This window comes from Peromyscus leucopus, chromosome 7 (assembly GCF_004664715.2).
Source record: "Peromyscus leucopus breed LL Stock chromosome 7, UCI_PerLeu_2.1, whole genome shotgun sequence".
Taxonomy (NCBI): Eukaryota; Metazoa; Chordata; class Mammalia; order Rodentia; family Cricetidae; genus Peromyscus; species Peromyscus leucopus.
Window position 1 is genome coordinate 28,918,578 of NC_051069.1, and position 18,827 is coordinate 28,937,404.

At 48.0% G+C, this 18,827-nt stretch overlaps 3 protein-coding genes across 5 annotated transcripts; 2 read left to right on the forward strand and 1 right to left on the reverse strand.

The window, feature by feature from the left end:
* Positions 1-3,731: 3,731 nt before the first annotated feature.
* Positions 3,732-12,141, forward strand: Cenatac (centrosomal AT-AC splicing factor). 2 transcript variants are annotated; one of them, XM_028866370.2, is made up of 11 exons: positions 3,732-3,929; positions 4,027-4,190; positions 4,601-4,699; positions 8,089-8,155; positions 8,235-8,297; positions 8,592-8,656; positions 8,772-8,877; positions 9,343-9,373; positions 11,516-11,605; positions 11,726-11,858; positions 11,933-12,141. In XM_028866370.2, the coding sequence occupies exons 1-11, from the start codon at positions 3,810-3,812 to the stop codon at positions 11,991-11,993; spliced, it is 999 nt and encodes a 332-aa protein (XP_028722203.1). In that variant the 5' UTR covers positions 3,732-3,809; the 3' UTR covers positions 11,994-12,141. The 2 variants fall into 2 exon arrangements, with proteins under 2 accessions (XP_028722203.1, XP_028722200.1); XM_028866367.2 differs by having other exon boundaries at positions 3,742-3,929; positions 8,736-8,877.
* Rps25 (ribosomal protein S25) lies at positions 12,108-15,251 on the reverse strand. The gene is made up of 5 exons (XM_028866372.2): positions 15,141-15,251; positions 14,812-14,907; positions 13,889-14,072; positions 12,245-12,343; positions 12,108-12,154 (listed from the first exon to the last, which is right to left on the reverse strand). The coding sequence occupies exons 1-4, from the start codon at positions 15,141-15,143 to the stop codon at positions 12,249-12,251; spliced, it is 378 nt and encodes a 125-aa protein (XP_028722205.1). The 5' UTR covers positions 15,144-15,251; the 3' UTR covers positions 12,108-12,154; positions 12,245-12,248.
* A 124-nt stretch (positions 15,252-15,375) lies between these two features.
* Trappc4 (trafficking protein particle complex 4) lies at positions 15,376-18,539 on the forward strand. Of its 2 annotated transcripts, none has more exons than XM_028866371.2 (5): positions 15,376-15,778; positions 15,916-16,090; positions 17,134-17,237; positions 17,871-17,997; positions 18,205-18,539. In XM_028866371.2, exons 1-5 carry the CDS (start codon positions 15,604-15,606, stop codon positions 18,281-18,283), a joined length of 660 nt encoding a protein of 219 aa, XP_028722204.1. In that variant the 5' UTR covers positions 15,376-15,603; the 3' UTR covers positions 18,284-18,539. The 2 variants fall into 2 exon arrangements, with proteins under 2 accessions (XP_028722204.1, XP_037063459.1); XM_037207564.1 differs by having other exon boundaries at positions 15,524-15,832.
* Positions 18,540-18,827: the final 288 nt, after the last annotated feature.

Sequence of the window (18,827 nt, forward strand, 5' to 3'; positions counted from 1 at the left end):
TCTGCCTCCCGAGTGCTGGGATTAAAGGCGTGCACCATCACTGCCTGGCAGTGGTTTATCTCATGATGCCAGGGCTAATTGGGAGCTGTGGTTTATGCTGCTGCCCAGTATCAAAAGAAAAGAAGCTGGAGGGATGGAGAAAGCTCTCTGTGCTTAAGGGTGTGAGAGTGCTATTGGCGAGCAGGGCGGTGGTGGCGCACGCCTTTAATCCCAGCACTCGGGAGGCAGAGGCAGGCGGATCTCTGTGAGTTCGAGGCCAGCCTGGTCTACAGAGTGAGTCCCAGGACAGGCTCCAAAGTTACACAGAGAAACCCTGTCTCGAAAAACAAAACAAACAAACAAACAAAAAAAGCTGAGCATGGTAGCTTACACTTAGAATTCCAGCTCTCAAAGTCTGAAGCAGGAGGATCACTGAGTTAAGAGGCCAGCCTAGGTTACATAGCAAGATCTCAGTGAAAAGGGAGGGAGCGAGACAGAGACAGAGAGAAGGCGAGAGAATGAGAACACACTTGTGCTGGACAGATGGTTGAGTGGTTAAGCACAGTTGCTGTTGTTGCAGAAGACCCAGGTTCAGTTCTCAGAACCTTCTTGGTGGCTCACAACCCTCTAACTCCAGTTCCAGAGGATCCAACATCCTTTTCTGGCCTCTGAGGGCACCGGCAGACCTGTGGCACATATCTCTGCATGCAGACAAAACACTCATATACCTAAAAACCAACAAATATTTTTAGGAGCAAGAGAAGCGAGACACAGTAGCACATGCCTATAATTCCAGGAGGAAGCTGAGGTAATCGGATCACTGAATTTGAGGCCATGCTGGTTGTCTTTAAGGGGGGAAGGGGTAGTGAATGTGGGCAGTGAATGTGACAAAGCTTTTCCTGGGGGACACACACACTCCTCTCCAGATAGGGAGTCCACCACAGACCAAAGTCCAACTTGGTGAACCAGTGAGTTTTATTGGGGTTACTACAGGAATATGGGTGAAGGGTTACTTTGTTTTTGGTTTTTTTTTTTTATTTTTGTTTTGTTTTTCCAGACGGGGATTTCTCTGTGTAGCTCTGGCTGTTCTGGAACTTACTCTGTAGATTAGACTTGCCTCAAACTCACAAAGATCTGCCTGCCTCTGCCTCCTGAATGTTGGAATTAAAGGTGTGTGCCACCATGCCTGGCAAGGGGGAAGGGCTACTTCCAGGAGCAGAAATGACTCAAAGGCATCTGTCTCACCAAAGCCCACCTCAGCATGGGAGACAGATCACAAAAGCTAGGAACCTGGAGCGTGCTGCACAGCCTGCTGGGAGGAAGGGAGAGAAAAGAAAATTAATTCTGGGCTTGGCGATGTATTTCAGTGGTGGAGTACTGGCGTAGCTTATGTGAGGCCCCTCGTTCCAGTCCCAGCACCACAAGTGAATGAACACAAGACACAATTATGGAAGCTCCTCAAAACGGTTACCTTTCATTCGATAAACACCGAGAGCTCACTGTGTGCCACATAAAGCCACTTCATGGCAATTGCATTCCAGCTCAGACCTCAGAGCCTTGTAGAATAGAGAGACTATATGATGTGGGAATGGAAAAATGTCAGTCCCAGGCATAGGAAATCGAGGGACAGACATGCTAAAGTGCATTGGAGCCACAGGACTATTGAATATTGCCTGGAAGAAAGACAGAGGCCGGGGAGGGGAAGGGGATGAATCAAGAGATTTGAGAATCCCCTGGTAGGAAGCTTTGAATGAGGTGCAGGGGAGGTCGGGGGTTACTCTGAAGGCAATTTAGTTGTTAGTTACTAAAATAATCAGGAAAGTTGTTTTGGAGACTTTCTAAGGGTGATTGCCGAGGGTAAATGAATGAAGCAGGAAGAGATCAAATACTTGGAACCCAGTGAGATCTCACATGGCTGGTGGAACAGGGATGCACAGCTACAATCCCAGCATCTGAGAGTGGAGGCAGAAAGGTCAGGATTGAAGGTCATTGTCAGCAACACAGCAAGAGTTAGACCAGCCTATGCTATGACCAGATCCTCTCTCAAAAAATAATCACAAAACAAAACAGATTTGACATGACTCTGAGCAAGAAAAGGATGTGAAAGAGGTCTGCTGTGGTTTTAAAACATCTCAGGAGTCCAGTGAATAAGACAGTTTACTCACTGGGTGGCCATGGGACTGAGTGAGAGAGAGTGCCTTCTGGCTTTAGCTTGGTGGTTTCATTCTCTGGGAGACAAGTCACCGTTAAGTGTTATAGCTCTAAGAGGAAAGATTTCACCAGTGAATGTGTTGGAGCTCTGTAGGAAAAGGTAATCTGGCAGTCGGGATCCAAGGAATATCATCAAGTCACACCACACAACAAACCTCACGCAAGAGATTTATTGGGAAAGATACAAGAGGATGGAAGATGGCTGCCTCTGCTCTGTGAGAAGAGAAGCAGTAAAGAACTGAGCAGGAGGCAGGCTTTATGGGGGGTGGTGCTTTTCTGGGTGCCCTGATCTTGTGGCAAGCTTGGGAACTGGTGGGATTCTGTGGCCTGATCTTGTTTTTTGTTTGTTTGTTGTTGTTTTTCTGTAGGGTGGAGCTTGGCTACCTACTTCTTCCAGGGCTGGAAACAGCCATTTCAGCCTCACAGAGTAGTCTGAGGTTGGGGTTTATAGTCATAAAGAGAAAGATGTTGGATTCTGTTTCACAAGCCAAGTTCAAGGGGGAAATGGACACTTGGTGGTGGAGAGTAGCATAATAATTTCATGATTTCATAAACCAAATTGCAGAGGCCCAGGAAGTTCATAGTAATTGGGGCAGACTGTGTAAACTACTTTGAGCAGCTTTGGAACAAATGAGGAAACACATTCCTTGGGTGACATATGACGTAAGAGAAACCCCCCCCCCCTTTTTATTTGATGTTCATTGGTATTTTGCCTGCATGTATGTTTGTGTGAGGGTGTCAGAAGCCCTAGAACTGGAGTTTCAGACAGGTGTGAGCGGCCATGTGGGTGCTTGGAATTGAACCAGGGTCCTCTAGAAGAGTAGTCAGTGCTCTCAGCCGCTGAGCCATCTCTCCAGCGACATACAAGAATTCTTGCAAGGTCATTAGAGCAGGATTCACTTTAAGCATTAAAGTTTAAGGAATTAGACTACCAATCCAATGCTGGTTTACAAAGAATATTCTACTTCGGAGCATTTTTAAAGATTAAGGATTATCACCAGCAAGTCAACACTCCTGTGGGGTGACTGTAACTAGATCACAATCGCTTAGACCACGTGTTCCCCTGCAGAGTCTTCGGGGAAGCCGGAGGTGCTGGCTCCGCTGCTTAACATCTCTGTAGCCTTCCTCAGAGGACCTCATTTCTCCCAAGCCGAATCTTTCTCTCGTGTAAAATGCCAATAATGCCAAACCACAAAACGTCAATGTGAGGATTCAGTAAAGTTGTTAACACAGAGCTCGGGGACACGGTGTGCGCCCTTAATGACCAGTTCTGATTTGTTACGCTGTCTAACTGGGGTCTTTGTCAACGCCTAGCGAGTGTGTAGTCTGAGGTCCTGACTGGCGTGGACCCTGTCTCCTGTACCCTCACGGAATCCTTTCACACGCCGCAGAACATCTAGGATGCTACCGATTCCGCCGGGTTTTCTGCGGGCGCGTGGGAGGGGCGAGGGAGTGAACAGTCTGCGCAGCCGCAGAACTGATTGCAGTAGCGCCTACGGCCTCTAGAGGAGCCCGAGAGCTCCCGGGCTCGCCCCGCCCCGTTCCGCCCCGGGTGCGTCAGGGGTCAGTGGGTGGTGACAAACCGGCTGGTGGTGGAGGTGATCGCGGGTCCTGGGTCTATGGCGCCACCGCAGCGATGTCCTCTGTGTCGCCAAACTTTCTTCTGTGGTCGCGGACACGTCTACAGCCGCAAGCACCAGCGGCAGTTGAAGGGGGCCCTGGAGCGGCTTTTACCGCAGGTGCGGACGCGAGGCTGGGGGAGGCCGGGGATGCGAGCAGGGTAGCCGGGGCCCTCCGGCTGTGGTTTCAGGGTCCTAGCTGGCTTCTGCCCTGCAGGTGGAAGCTGCCCGCAAGGCCGTCCGTGCCGCCCAGGTAGAGCGCTATGTCCCCGAGCATGATCGGTGCTGCTGGTGTCCGTGCTGTGGCTGCGAAGTGCGAAAACACCTGAGCCACGGAAACCTGACAGTGCTGCACGGGGGTCTGCTGGAACATCTGGCCAGGTGACAGCTGGGGAACACCCGCCTTCCCCCTCCTCCCCCCCCCCACGCAGAGATGTACCCACGTGTGGGGTGGAAAGTTAGAACCGAGGAGAGGAAGGTCGCTTTTGTGATTTAATTGGGGTGGATGGATGGAATTATCTTGTCAACCTTGGAACGTAGGGGGATCTTAGCATTCACTACCCTCGTCTTGTTAGCAAAGCCAACTTGCCCTCTTCCCACCATTTCACACTTTATTGAAGGAAAGGAATCCTGAGATTGAGATCTTGAAGAGGCTGATAATAAATAATATTCTTCTCTCTGCCTTGTCCAAGGAAGCAACCCAGATGCTGGTCTGCGTTACTCACCTCATGCTCTGATACCCAGTACTGTCTTAGTGTCTAGCTAAGATTACTGTTCCTCTTCATTCTCAGCCCAGAGCATAAGAAAGCCACCAATAAATTCTGGTGGGAGAACAAGGCCAACGCCCAGATGAAAGAGAAGTTTCTGGTCTCCCCCCAGGATTATGCACGGTAAGTCACCTGTTAGAAGAGATGAAGTAGCAAAGTGAATTCTCCAGATCTTTGTCAGGCACAAAAGCTTCTTCAAATTGCAAAGTTCCAAGGGAGTGTGATGGTTCACATCTGTATCCAGGACTAGGGAGGCTGAGAGTGGATTCTTGAGAGTTTAAAGCCAGCCTGGGACAGAATGAGACCTTATCTCAAAACAAGAACAAATTTGGGAAGTTCAGAGTCAAGTATGTTGGTGCAGACTCATAGTTCCAGTACCCAGCTGAATCAGGAGGATCTCAAGTTCCAGGACAGCCCAAGCTACGTGTCTCAACACACCCAAAATAGGGAAATGTATTGGGAAGTCCAGTAAGGATTTCATTGTTACCTGTTTTCACAGCACTTTTTATTAATATGCCCCCTGAGAAGTTCACATAAAGATGTGATGACTGGGTATGGTGCCTTAGGCCTCGAGTCCCTGCTGTTTGGAAGGCTGAGACAAGAGGATTGCTGGCCTCAGAGGTCAGAAGAGGGCCTCTGGTCCTCTGGAACTGGAGTCACAGACAGTTGTGAGCTGCCATGTGTCACTTTAAACCTGGGTCTCTGAAGAGCAGCTAGTGCTTTTAACCTCTGAGCTGTCTCTCCAGCCTCCTGGATAGGATCTTTGATTAGTGAATGAAGATATATAGAAACTTACTATTGAGGGTAATGATGAATTCTTTTGTTTTCAGGAGACAGGGTTTCTTTTCTTTTTTTTTTTAAATAATTTATTTAAATTTATTTTATGTGCATTGGTGTGAAGGTGTCAGATCCCCTGGAATTGGAGTTACAGGCAGTTGTGAGCTGCCATGTGGGTGCTGGGAATTGAACCCAGGTCCTCTGAAAGAGCAGCCAGTGCTCTTAACCACTGAGCCATCTCTCCAGCCCCAGAGACAAGGTTTCTTTATGTAGTCCTGGAATTCACTATGTAGATCAGGTTGGCTTTGAACTCACAGAGATCTGCCTGCCTCTGCCACCCAAGTGCTGGGTCTAAAGGCGTGTGTTACCACATTTGACTTACTCTTCTAAGTAAGAGAAAAAAAAAAAAAAAGCAAGGTGTAAAAGAACACCCAAATGCAGATTATAGGTGCACACAGGAGGATTGCCTAGCCTTGCTTGTTTTGAGACAGGATCTCACTATATAATCCATGCTGGCCTCAAACTCAAGATCTTCTTGTCTTCACTTTCTCAATGCTGGTATTAGTTAAGACTTTTATTTTATGTGTAGGGGGTATTTGGCTGTATTGTATGTATGTATGTATGCTATGAACATGCAGTGCCTACAGAGGCCAGAAGACAATGTCAGATGCCCTAGAACTGGAGTTACACAGTTGTGAGCCACCATGTGGGTATGAAAAACCAAAACCAGATCCTCCCCAAGAACATCGAGTGTTCTTAACCTCTGAGCCATCTCTCCAGCCCTTATTTTTAATAATGTTGGGGAGGGGAGAGATGGTGTGTGAATGCAGGTGTCCTTGGAGGCCAGAGAGATGGTTTCCTGGAGCTGGGGTTATAGGCAGTTGTGAGCAGTCCCACATGTGTGTAAGAAACTGAACTTGTGCTGTATGTAAGAATGGAGAATGGTATGTGCTCTTAACTTCCAAGAGCCAACTCTCCAAGCCAATAGTGGTACTATTAAAAAAAAAAAAGTCTGTGCAGTGGTAGCACACCCCTTTAATCCCAGCACTTGGGAGGCAGAGGCAGGCAGATCTATGTGAGTTCGAGGCCAGCCTGGTTGGTCTACAGAGTTTCAGGACAGGCTCCAAAGCTACACAGAGAAACCCTGTCCTGTCTTGAAAAACCACACACACAAAAAAAAGGATTATTATTTTGTGTTTGTGTATATATATGTGTGTGTCTATGTCTGTTGGGTACGTGCACGCTACTGCACAAGGAGGTCAGAGAGTCAAATCCCCCTAGGTCTGGAGTTACAGGTGGTTGCCAGCTGCCCAGCATGGATGCTGAGAACTAAGAGCCTACTGGTAGACAGCATGTGCTTTTTTACAACAGTTATGTATGCTGGTTTCTACTAGCATGCGTGTCTGCTTACCATTTGTGTGCCTGATGCCCTCTAAAGCTGGAAGACAGCATTAGCTCCCCTGGAACTGGAGTTAGCGTCTCTGTGAGCCACTATGTGGGTGCTGGGAATCAAACCCGAGTTCTATAGAAGAGCAGCCACTCTTAACCACTGAGGCATCTCCCTCACTTTTTAAGTATTGTAGTATAAGACAAATACAAATATGTTGTTGGGGACCAGAGTTTTCACTGTGGCATGTAAAAAGTGGAGGGATTTAACTAGGAAAGTATCTTGTGAACTCTTTAGGCATAAAGGCTAAGTGGTCAAGACTGGCATTGGTAACAGGCTAAGTGCTGGCAGTTCATGTGCCTTCTGATAAACAATGGAGGTGAGCAGTGTAATATTCCTGTCAGAAACTGTTAGCCTGAATCCACTACAGGACAACTGCAGGGCCTGGAGAGGATGGCTCAGCGGTTAAGAGAACTTGCGAATTTTGCAGAAGACTTGAGCTCAGTTTTCAGCACCCACTACTTGTGAAACTCACAACCACCTAGAACTCTAGCTCCAAGAGATCCAACACTCTCTTTTGGTCTCCAAGGAAACTAGACATGCATGTGGTGTACAGATATATATGCAGGCAAAACACACACACTCATAAAAATAAAAAATCTGCGGGGCACCGGTGGTGCATGCCTTTAATCCCAATACCCGGGAGGCAGAGGCAGGCAGATCCCTGAGTTCAAGGCCAGCCTGGTCTACAGAGTGAGTTCCAGGACAGGCAGGGCTACACAGAGAAACCTTGTCTTGAACAACCAAAATAAATAAATAAATAAATAAATAAATAAATAAATAAATAAATAAATAAATAAATAAAAATAAACTAAAAGTCTTTAAAAAGAAAATAAATGGTGAATCGTGGAGCTTAGCAGTGTTACCAGCGTACCCAGGGGAGAGGTGCAGGTGCTCATTTGACCAGTTGTGTAAACTGAGCATGGTGGTTCCTCTCTCTAATCTCAGCACATAACTGGCTGAGGTGGGAGTTCTGTGCTAGTCTAAGCTATACAATCAGACTGTCTCAATTTTTTCCCCTCAGAATTAAAAACTCTCTGCTGTAGTATACTTTACAACTAGTGGGGCTGGAGTTCTAGGCTAATTTATCTCTTTCCAGTTTTGTTTTGTGTTTTTTTTTTCCTCCCTGAGACAGGGTTTCTCTGTATAGCCCTGGCTGTCTTGAAATTCACCAGGCTGACTTCGAACCCACAGAGATCGGCCTGCCTCTGCTTCCCAAGTGCTGGGATCAAAGGCGTGCGCCACCACCGCCCAGCCTCCAGTATTTTTATAATTCTTTTATTTTTAGGTTTAAGAAATCCATGGTGAAGGGCTTGGATTCTTACGAAGAAAAAGAGGACGAGGTGATTAAAGAGGTAAGAGGTAGGAAGAAAGCCTCTGAAAAGGACCTCTCCCCGTGATCCTGAACCACCTCAAGCATTCTTTCTTCCACAGATGGCCGCTCAGATCCGTGAGGTAGAACAGAGTCGGCAGGAAGTGGTCCGATCTGTCTTAGAGGTTGGTTTCCCTCCGAGGACCCAGAGCAGTATCCAAATCCACTGATGCCTGGCTTCCCCCGGTCCAGCATTTCAACTGTCAGCTCTTCTCAGAGAATGGGTCACAAGTCCATACGCCTCAATTCCCTTCCCTGTCCACTGGGGCAGGGCACCTCAGTGGAGATGTGGGCAGGGCTGGGAGTTGGCAAAATGGGCAATATCCTCCATAAGATACTGGGGTCTGGAGTATGGGGGCATGGCCCAGGCAGGCTCTTAAGCACCTTAGACACATTTATTTTTCCTGAATCAAACTCAGCCTCAGGCAGAGCCAGATCCAGAAGAGGGCTCTTCGGCATCTGGAGGCTGGAAAGCAACCAATGGGTAAGTTGTCAGGGAACCTCTTGAGTTGGATGCCGGAAAACGGGAACAGCTCTGACCTTTGCCGTCCTCCCTGTTCAAGGACCTCATCTGCCAGCCTGGCTCCCCTGTCTTTCAGCCATGTAGCCTCCAGCTCACAGCAGGTATCACACCTGGACCTGCAACGTGTTCCAGAGCTCGACTGGATGGAGACAGGACAGCACCTGACATTCATTGGCCATCAGGTACAGGTGCAATGGACAAGCAAGCCGGAAGCGGTCACTGACCACTCAGGTCCCCTCAGCTGTTTTGGCTTTTCTACGTGTTCTAGCCATCTGCAGCTCCTCTTGGTTCTCCCTTACTATACCCTTCTGTGGTAGTGTTCCTGGACTCCATTGCAACCTTCCAGGGTGATCATAACAGCCTAACAACATGCTCTTGATATAGGGTCCCCCTGCAGGCATCTGAAATTATGTCCTACCACCCTGCTGTTAAATCCTAGCACCCCCTTCTATTTCCCATATTGCTGTGTGACTTTATTGACCGATTTGACCTCCTGTCTACCTCAGTCCCACCTTGGGACTGTTTCCAGTGACTGGAGTCACTGAAGTAGCTTGTCAGAAGTTGCGTTCCCTTCCATAAAGTTTGCTGTCTCTAGCTTTGAGTACTGTACCTCAGTTTCCTCATCTCGTATCTTATTTTCACCACAGGATACACCTGGAGTTGGTAACATTCACTCAGGTAAGTTTCTGAGCACTATTTCTATGTCTGCAAGATAATTTTAGGGGTTTCTGTTGTTGAGACAGGGTCTCAATTTGTAGCCATGACTGAGGATGGCCTGGAACTCCAGAGATCTGTGTGACTCTGCCTCCTGAGTGCTGGGGTTGTAGGTGTGCACCACCAAGCCCAGCTGTTTGGAGACAGGTTAACCCTGAGCTCCTGCTGGCCCTGAGCTCCTGCAACAACTTCTCAAGTGCTGGGATTAGACATAGGCCCTGTCTGACCTGTCTGCTATTTGCTTTTTAGATAAAGCCTTAAAAAAAAAAAAAAAAAAAAACCACACATAGCCTATTTTGCCAGGGCGGTGGTGGCCCACACCTTTATTCCCAGCACTCGGGATGCAGAGGCAGGCAGATCTTGGAGTTCGGGGCCAGCCTGGTCTACAGAGTTCCAGGACAGCCAAGAATTTGTATCCAGAATAGATCAAAACTTGCAATAGCTAAGAAATGGTTCAGTAAACGTATTGCTGTGCAAGCCTGAGGACCCAGCCTCCAATCCCCAGCACCTATACCAAAGCCAGGCATGACCCTAGCACTGTCTTAAGGGCTCACGGACTAGCCACACTAGCTGAAACCAAGCTTATTTCAGTGGCTTTTGTTTGTTTTCTCTGGGTACCTTTGGAGCCTGTCCTGGAGCTCAGAGATCTGCCTGCTGCCTCCCCAGTGCTGTAATTAAAGGTGTTTGACACCACAGCCAAACAAACAGCAACAGAGAAACCTGGAACTCCAGCACTTTGGAAGCTGAGGCAGCAAGGTCTTGATTTTGAAGTCAGCTTGAACTATATAGTGAAACCAGCTCCAAAAGGAATAAAGTCAACCAAAACTACTGTCTATTAGCCAAATGAAAATGAGCCGTCCTGCCCAGGCTCTGCAGCTCTCATTCACGCCTTTAATCCCAGCACTCGGGAGGCAGAGCCAGGCGGATCTCTGTGAGTTCGAGGCCAGCCTGGGCTACCAAGTGAGCTCCAGGAAAAGGTGCAAAGCTACACAGAGAAACCCTGTCTCGGGGAAAAGAAAAATCAGCTACTGCTACACAAAGTGACTTAAAAATATTAACTGCACCAAGTGCTTAGCTGTTGAAGTGGAACTTCTGTAATCCTTCAAGCAGTGTAGTTAACACTAACCTTGAGAGTTCAGCATACACTTACAAATACCTTTACACTCTTAAGAGGTCCTTCTGAAAGCATGTGCCACCACCACCAGCTTGTCTCTCTTTAAACAGGATCGTAATGCCAGGGCTGTCCTGGAACCTGCTCTATAGACCAGGCTAGCCGCTCCTCTCAAGGCAGAATTTAGGACCTAGGTTCAATAGCCAGTACCTCACATAGCAGACCAAGGAATCTGCCACAGATGCTACCTACAGAGCTTTGGGAAAGTGTCCTTTGGCCACCCCTCGGGGCTCCAGCCCTGCTGCAAGCCGTCCTGCCCTGGCTCTGCAGCTCTCATTCGTCCTGACATGCAGTTTTCTTGCCACCGAAGTGGGAGGGATGGGGTAGGTAGTAAGGAAATGATATTAAAATGTAAGCATGGGTACTGTGCATAAGGACAATCTATTTATAAAATGTATACGCTATTTATTTTATATACTTATTTCAAAATAATTTTATTTTTAATGAGATGCTATGACTGGATTTTCACCAGAAAGAATAAGGTCCTACTGAAACAGGAAAAATGAGTTATTAAAGGCTTTTATTGGCAATAAATTGTCATTATAAAAAAAAAAAAAAAAAGGGGGGGGGGTGGCGCATGCCCGTAATCCCAGCACTCAGGAGGCAGAGGCAGGCGATCTCTTGTGAGTTTGAGGCCAGCCTGGGCTACCAAGTGAGTTCCAGGAAAGGCGCAAAGCTACACACACAGAAACCGTCTCCAAACAACCAAACGAACACCCAGAACCCTAATTCCAGGTATGCAACCCCTCTTGGGATCTCTGCAGACACAACCACAGGAAAATACTGATACACATAAAATGGAGGGGAAAAAAGGCACCAGAAAATATGGTTTTAATTAATTACTCCCAGGCCTCTGACTCCAGAAACCCAGGTTTTTATTTTTCAGCACTCCTGGCTGAAGCATGCTCCATAGTAAAGGGCTTTGCTTATTCTAGGTGCTGTGCCTCCGTGGATGATTCAAGAGGAGGAACACAGCTCTGGGAACCTACCAATAGGCCCTTCCTATGAAGAATTTCTTAAAGAAAGTAAGCACACTACCTTCCTATTCCATGCCATTTCCTAAGCTGGCTACAGTACAATAGCGTGTGTCAAGAGATCCACCTATGTGCAGAGATCAGCCAGGTCAACACATTTCCCGTTTGCAGAGGAAAAACAGAAACTGAAGAAACTCCCCCCAGAGCGAGTTGGGGCCAACTTTGACCACAGCTCCAACACCAGTGCAGGCTGGCTGCCCTCTTTTGGCAGAGTCTGGAATAATGGACGACGCTGGCAGTCCAGGTATGTGTCCAGACTCCAATCAGCCACCTCCTAGTATTTTCTATTAATCTTGCTGAGTCTTTATTTCTTTTTAGGCATCAATTCAAAACGGAAGCCGCAACAAGAAACAAGCAGTCACGTAAAGGAAAAAGCTGAAGGTGGCCAACCCAATTCTCTTTCAATCTCATGGCCAACAAACCCATTCCAACTATTATTCCTAAAACCAATCCTTTCCAGTTGCCTTTCTTAAGAAACAGAAACACCCACTCATTTGATTTAATAAAGTTTTATTTTTCCAAATGTACAGCTGATTGAACCTGAAAACGAGAGGAGAATTAAAGTCAATTCAGGGTATCACAACGGGGGAGTACCCAATATTTGAACACCCAGAGACCTCAGGTTCTCACCTGTTCAAGCATCTTCGCCAGCAGCTGGGGCATCTCCACCCTTTGTGTTTCTGGTGTAAATTACTTGGGCTCTGTGCTTTGAAACCAGCTTGATAAGTCCTAGGGAGAAAGGGTAAGGTTTTTAAATTTTGTGCTTGAAGGTTTGCCTGCATGAATGTGTGTGCCCAATATCTGAGAAGGCCTCCTGGAACTGCTTTAACAGGGTTTTGAGCCATCTCCCCAGCCCCAAGGCCATGATTTTTATAGCAGATCCTTTCCAGTTTCTTTCCCAAAGAAAATTACTTAGCAATTGGACCCTAAGTTCTTAGGGTGATATTTGAAAGAGGGTTTTTCTCTGTAGCCCAAGCTGGCCTGGGAATTGGGATCCTTTGAACCTTCAATATGCTGGGATCACAAGTGTGAACTGCTTTTAGGATTCACTATGTCTGAGTGCAAACAAAATACCAGTGTGTGGGAAGTCAACTATCAGGAATCAATTTTCTCCTTCCACCCCGTTGAGGCAGGAGCTCTCCTGCTACTGCACAGCACTACACTAGGCTAGCTGGCCTGAGAGCTCCCGGCCGATTCTCCTGTCTCTGCCTAAGAAGTGTTGGGATTAAGTCACTGCATCAGGCTCCCTATGACATGTACCTCTATGCTAATGTAATCTTCCAGACCCTTAGCATGAATGTAATGGGCTACTACCTCCGTGGTACAAGACCACAGTTCACTTTATATTTGTGATTTTTTTTAAGATTTTTATTTATTATTTATACAATGTTATGCCTGCATGTATGCCTGCAAGCCAGAAGAGGGCACCAGATCTCACTACAGATGGTTGTGAGCCACCATGTGGTTGCTGGGAATTGAACTCAGGACCTCTGGAAGGGCAGCCAGTGCTCTTAACATCTGAGCCATCTCTCCAGCCCTATATTTGTGATTTAACTAAAACTACAACACCCAGCCCCACCACTTCAGTCGGTGTATTTAATAAAAATTACTATAACTAAAACATGAGGTAGGAGGATAATTTCCCTGGGCTACACAGTGACATCATATCCCTAACGGCATATTGGTGCTTGCCTTTAATCCCAATACCCGCGAAGCAGAAAAGGTCAGGAATTCAAGGCCAACCTTGACACCTAAGACCCAGTCAACAGAGGCAGGCGGTGGTGGCACATGGCCGTTAATCCCAGCCCTCGGGAGGCAGAGGCAGGCAGATCTCTGTGAGTTTGAGGCCAGCCTGGGCTACAGAGTGAGTTCCAGGACAGGCTCCAAAGCTACACAGAAAAACCCTATCAATAACCCAGCAGGGCATGGTGGTGCAAGCCTTTAATTATAGCACTGGAGGCAGATGCAGGCAGATCTGAGTTTGAAGCCAAAGGCATTCCAGGAGAGCCAACACAGAGAAACTCTATCTCAAAAAATATGTATGTTGCTGGGCGGTGGTGGCGCACACCTTTAATCCCAGCAGAACCAGGCGGATCTCTGTGAGTTCGAGGCCAGCCTGGGCTACCAAGTGAGTTCCAGGAAAGGAGCAAAGCTACACAGAGAAACCCTGTCTCGAAAAACCAAGAAAAAAAAAAAATGTTTAAAAAAAAGCTTTCCTGGTTATGCTACCAACAAGAAAACCCACTCCACAGAACATAGGCCATTATCTTTTACCTTTACTAAGTAGCTCCTGAAGGGCTGCCCTGGCCAAAGAACCTCGAATCTTCAGTCTCTCAGAGACCACAGCTGGAGTGATGAGCTTGTAGTTGGGAACCTCCTTACAGAGTTTGTCGTATGTAGCTTTGTCAAACAGGACCAGATTGTTGAGCTTGTCCCGAACTTTGCCTTTGGACCACTTCTGCTCGTTAGAACAAGTAAAAGAAAAGAGCACTAGTCAGGAATTCTGGCAGAACTATCCTTTCCCAAATACCACGAATCTGAGAAACCCCTCGTTATCATCTCAGGTAAGTTAAAGACTTCAAACTAAGTAACACAGCCTGATAACAAAAAATTCGACAGCACCTGTTAGAATGTTGTAATTTGAAACAAAGACTTTATACTCATCCCCCCCCCCTTAAAGAAGTGGTTCTCAACTTAGGGTTCGCATAGCAAAAATTTACATTATGGGTTTTTTTTGGGGGGGTGGGGGTGGGCATTTTTCAAGACAGGGCTTCTCTACATTTTTATTCTTAACGATAGCAAAATTACGCCGGGGGGAGGCGACCCACGTCTCTAATCCCAGCACTCCGGAGGCAGGAGGCATAAGGATCGGAGTTCCACACCAGCCTGGTCTACATATCAAGTTCTAGGACAGCCAGGGCTGTTACACAAAACCCCTCAATTATGAGGTGGCAACGAAATAATTTTATGGTTGGGGGTCACCACAACATGAGGAATTGTATTAAGGGGTTGCTGCATACGGAAAGTCGAGGACCACTGTTTTGAAGGAATACAACCGCATTCTTGAAATAACGACAAGATAGGAACAAAGTCAACAATATGATTCACGATCTGAAGAAAAAAAATAAATCACAGCACAGGTTCCCGAAAGGTCCCCCAGAATCCTCCTTTATTACAAATGGCTACCCCCTTCCTACCTTCTTTTTGGCCTTGCCACCAGACTTATTTACTGGGTCCTTGTCTTTTTTGGCCGACTTTCCGGCATCCTTCTTCTTCTTGTCATCCTTGGGCGGCTAGGGGAAGAGAGCGGAGTGCAGGCAGGTCATGGGGTGGCCCCCGTCTCCCCGATTGGTGTATCCCTCCCACCCATGGCGGCGGCGGCGGCGGCGCCCGAGCACATGGAGGCAGTGCCCGCGGCAGCCCCGGACGCAGCCCCGCACGAACCGCTCCGGGCAGCGTCCCCTTCCCCGGCCCCCAGCACCGCTCGGCCCTCTGATCCCTGCTGCTCAACACTCGCGAGCCTCACCATGATGAAGCTCGGAGACAGGCGACAACCACGGCAGCCTCCCTAAGATGTCGGGACAAAAAAGGAAGCGCGGCTCGGCAACAGTCCCAGAAACCTCAGCCTCGAGAAAGTACTTCCGGGGCAAGAGGTGGGGCCACGCTCAAACTCCGCCTCGCCCGCCGGCGAGAGACGGAATGGGGGGAGTGGCTTCCAGCCTGCGAGCCACGCCCCCTAGGCGCTGGTTGTGAGTGGCTGGACCCAGCTGCCAATCACCCGACAGCCACTCAGGCTCTTCTCCGGCTCTGAGAAACACACAGTCGACCAGTTCCCAGAAATTCGTTTCTTCGAAGTCTGTGGGCTTGGTCTGCGCGTGCGCTTCAGGCGGGGAAGGGGCGGAGCAGAGGCGGGGCTATGACTCCAGTTCCGGGGCTGGAACGACCGGAAGAGGCCGTGTTATAGCGCCTTCACCCGGGGCGGCGCAGCGATGGCGATTTTTAGTGTGTACGTGGTTAACAAAGCCGGCGGCCTGATCTACCAGTGGGACAGTTACTCGCCACGGGCTGAGGCCGAGAAAACTTTCAGTTACCCTCTGGACCTGTTGCTGAAACTGCACGACGAGCGGGTGCTGGTCGCTTTCGGCCAGCGCGACGGCATCCGGGGTGGGCTGGGCTCGAGGGCGGGACCGGCTCTGCGGAAGTGGGGCTGGTGGGAAGGTGCGGGACTGGGAATGGCTGGGTGGAAAGGGGGAGCGGCCAGTGGACAGGAGCGTCTCTGATCCTTAGCCTCTCTCCTGTAGTGGGCCACGCAGTGCTGGCCATCAATGGCATGGATGTGAACGGCAAGTACACGGCCGACGGGAAGGAAGTGCTGGAGTATCTCGGTAACCCTGCAAATTACCCGGTGTCCATCCGATTCGGCCGGCCCCGCCTTACCTCTAACGAGAAGCTTATGCTGGCATCCATGTTCCACTCGTAAGTCCGCTCCCCCCGCCCCCCTTAAACTTTTACTCCCCAGCAACTACCTCTAGGATGTCTAAAGTGTTTTCTGTGTAGTGACAATCATTTTGTACCTCTTAAGGCCGAGTTCTGGTGTCATGGGGAGATAACTCATAGACTATATCTAGGTTTGAAGTAGTTTAATCTTGCCTAACTCAGCTTCTCTCCTGTTAGCTCTAGTTTCTTTAACATAAGGTAACTTTCTTTTTTCTGGACGAGGTTTTTCTGTGTAGCCCTGGCTACCCCTAGAACTTGATCTGTAGACCAGTCTGGCCTCCAACTCACAGAAATCCGCCTGTCTCTGCCACCCAGGTGTGTGTGTGGAATAAAGGCGTGCACCACCACTGCCCGGCTAGGTAATTGAGTTAAATAGACATTAAAAGACTTCCTGTGGTGCGAGGTGGGTTGACATAGGCATAGCCATGGACTAAGAAGGTATGCACTATTCCCTAACATGTTGGCTTTCGCTAACATTTTTCGTGTAAAATGTTTCAGATTGGGGCTGGAGAGATGACCCAGTGCTTGCTGCTCTCCCGGACAACCAGCATCCACATGGTGGCTCACAACTGTAACTCCAGTTCCAAGGGATTTGATGCCTTTTTTTGGCCTCTCTGGGTACCAGGCACACACGTGGTATACAGACATGCCTACAGACCAAAACACTCAACCACCATAAGCCCATCTTTATTTTGTCCTTATTGCTACATAAAGCAGCCTATAGGGGAGGCTAGAGATGAAGTGATTTCACTGTCATCAGATAACTTGAGTGACAAGACGGGAGATCATAAATAAAATTTTAAAAATTAAATAAATCTTAGGGGAGTGTACAGTGTATTCAGAAGGCTCATGAATGTGAAAGAAATTTTGACACTGCTGCTAGGTAGTGCCCAGTATTTCTCCTGACTGTCCCAGGCTGTAGAGTGAACTCCTCAGATTAGGTACTTGAGTGGGAAAGTTTGAGGAGCACTTTTTCCTCACATTGTCTGGTACATTCCCAACTTTACCTCTCCTGTATACAGGCTCTTTGCCATTGGTTCCCAGCTGTCTCCGGAACAGGGAAGTTCAGGCATTGAGATGCTGGAGACAGACACATTCAAACTGCACTGCTTCCAAACACTGACAGGTATGTGCCTGCAGAGGTCATAGGGATAGATGGGGTAGATTGGACCAAGGGATTGACTAGAGAAAGCTTTGGTAAATAAGGACAGGGATGGTGTCAGGTTTTCCAGGGACAGTTGTACAAACACATCCGTTTGTTTTGCGAATCCAAAGCCAATATTTAATCAGAGGCTGATTTTGTTTATGTCACCCAATGTGCTCAACCCTGGTTATCTTGGGTTTGGATAAAATCCACATTAATGTTAGATTTCACACATTTTGGAATGTGCTGTTCCAAATAAAATTTGAAAGCCAAATAGACATGGCCTTTGGATCCTGCTTATTGTCTCTTCACTCCTTGATGCTGATAACTGAACTGCCAGAGTTTTGTCTTCTGCTTGTCCTGTTTCTGCTGAGGGATTCCAAGACTACAAATGGCATTTAGACCCCCAGTCCGGTCATTCAGTCACCTGGTGACAGTGAAGTCACTTCATGTCTAGCCTGCTCTGTTAGCTGCTTGATGGGGCAATAGGGACAGAGTAAAGATGGGCTTATGGTAGTACTTCACAAAACTGAAAGGGCACCAGAAACACAGGACGGTCTGTATCTGCTGTGTTCTCTGTCCTTGGGTAACCAACCATTCCTGGCCTTTCTCCAGGGATCAAGTTTGTGGTCCTGGCAGATCCTAGGCAAGCTGGAATAGATTCTCTTCTCCGAAAAATTTATGAGATTTACTCAGACTTTGCCCTCAAGAATCCATTCTACTCCTTGGAAATGCCTATCAGGTAGGTATCCCCACTCCCCGACGCCGTCAGAACCTTGTCTCCTAAGTCACTTGAGGTACGGACAACAGTTACCAGCTCTGTTTATCTTGAGAACACAGGGCTTCCTGGTGCTTCATGTTCTTCAAATAGTTTCCACTGATTCTCCCTCTACCCTTTGTGGCAGGAGGCTCAGACCTCACAATTTTTTGTCTTCTGGGTCTGGCCTAGATGTGAGCTGTTTGACCAGAACCTGAAGCTAGCTCTAGAGGTGGCAGAGAAGGCTGGCACTTTTGGACCTGGGTCCTAGGCTGAACCTGGAATGAACCCCCTGAGACATGCTGCAGAGGGCTTTGCTATTTCCACTCCAGTGAGGACCCCATGGCAGTAGCCTTGTTAATGTACTTGAAAATGGGAGAACACTGAGCCTGGAGACGGGGATGGATCCTGGGCTAGAACGCCATGTTCTCTGCCCTTCTGTATATATCACAGTCCTACTCTGTACAGATTTATTTATGGAGGAAGCTGGCTTAGCAATGCTATAATAAACATTCCTTTGTTCTAGCGTTTGCTGTCCTAACTCGTGGTTTGGGAGAAAGGCATGGGAGGGGAAGGCAGAAATGGTAAGGGCGGTCTGCAAAGGTGAGGTACCGTCTGCTAGTAGAAAACAGAACAAATTGATGTTCATTAGCTAACATCATAGTTTGACTCTGCCCTACACGCAGTCCCAGAATTGCTGGTTTCCTGGGAGCCTCATGTGTGGTGGTGGTGGAGGATGGAGCACTTATTAGCACTTAGAATCAAACTAAGTGTTATCTCAGTATGCACTCTACCCTAGGATGCGCATCCTATTA

Bases quoted from the DNA above. Each gene is read 5' to 3' on its own strand.
- Cenatac (XM_028866367.2), top strand. From the start codon at position 3,810: ATGGCGCCACCGCAGCGATGTCCTCTGTGTCGCCAAACTTTCTTCTGT. The intron at 8,298-8,591 runs GTTGGTTTCCCT...AATCAAACTCAG, and splicing joins TGGTCCGATCTGTCTTAGAG to CCTCAGGCAGAGCCAGATCC. The intron at 11,859-11,932 runs GTATGTGTCCAG...ATTTCTTTTTAG, and splicing joins GGACGACGCTGGCAGTCCAG to GCATCAATTCAAAACGGAAG.
- Rps25 (XM_028866372.2), bottom strand. The intron at 14,073-14,811 runs GTAGGAAGGGGG...TCTAACGAGCAG, and splicing joins GTGGCAAGGCCAAAAAGAAG to AAGTGGTCCAAAGGCAAAGT. The intron at 12,344-13,888 runs GTAAAAGATAAT...CTTTCTCCCTAG, and splicing joins TCAGGAGCTACTTAGTAAAG to GACTTATCAAGCTGGTTTCA.
- Trappc4 (XM_037207564.1), top strand. From the start codon at position 15,604: ATGGCGATTTTTAGTGTGTACGTGGTTAACAAAGCCGGCGGCCTGATC. The intron at 17,238-17,870 runs GTATGTGCCTGC...GCCTTTCTCCAG, and splicing joins CTGCTTCCAAACACTGACAG to GGATCAAGTTTGTGGTCCTG. The intron at 17,998-18,204 runs GTAGGTATCCCC...GGTCTGGCCTAG, and splicing joins TCCTTGGAAATGCCTATCAG to ATGTGAGCTGTTTGACCAGA.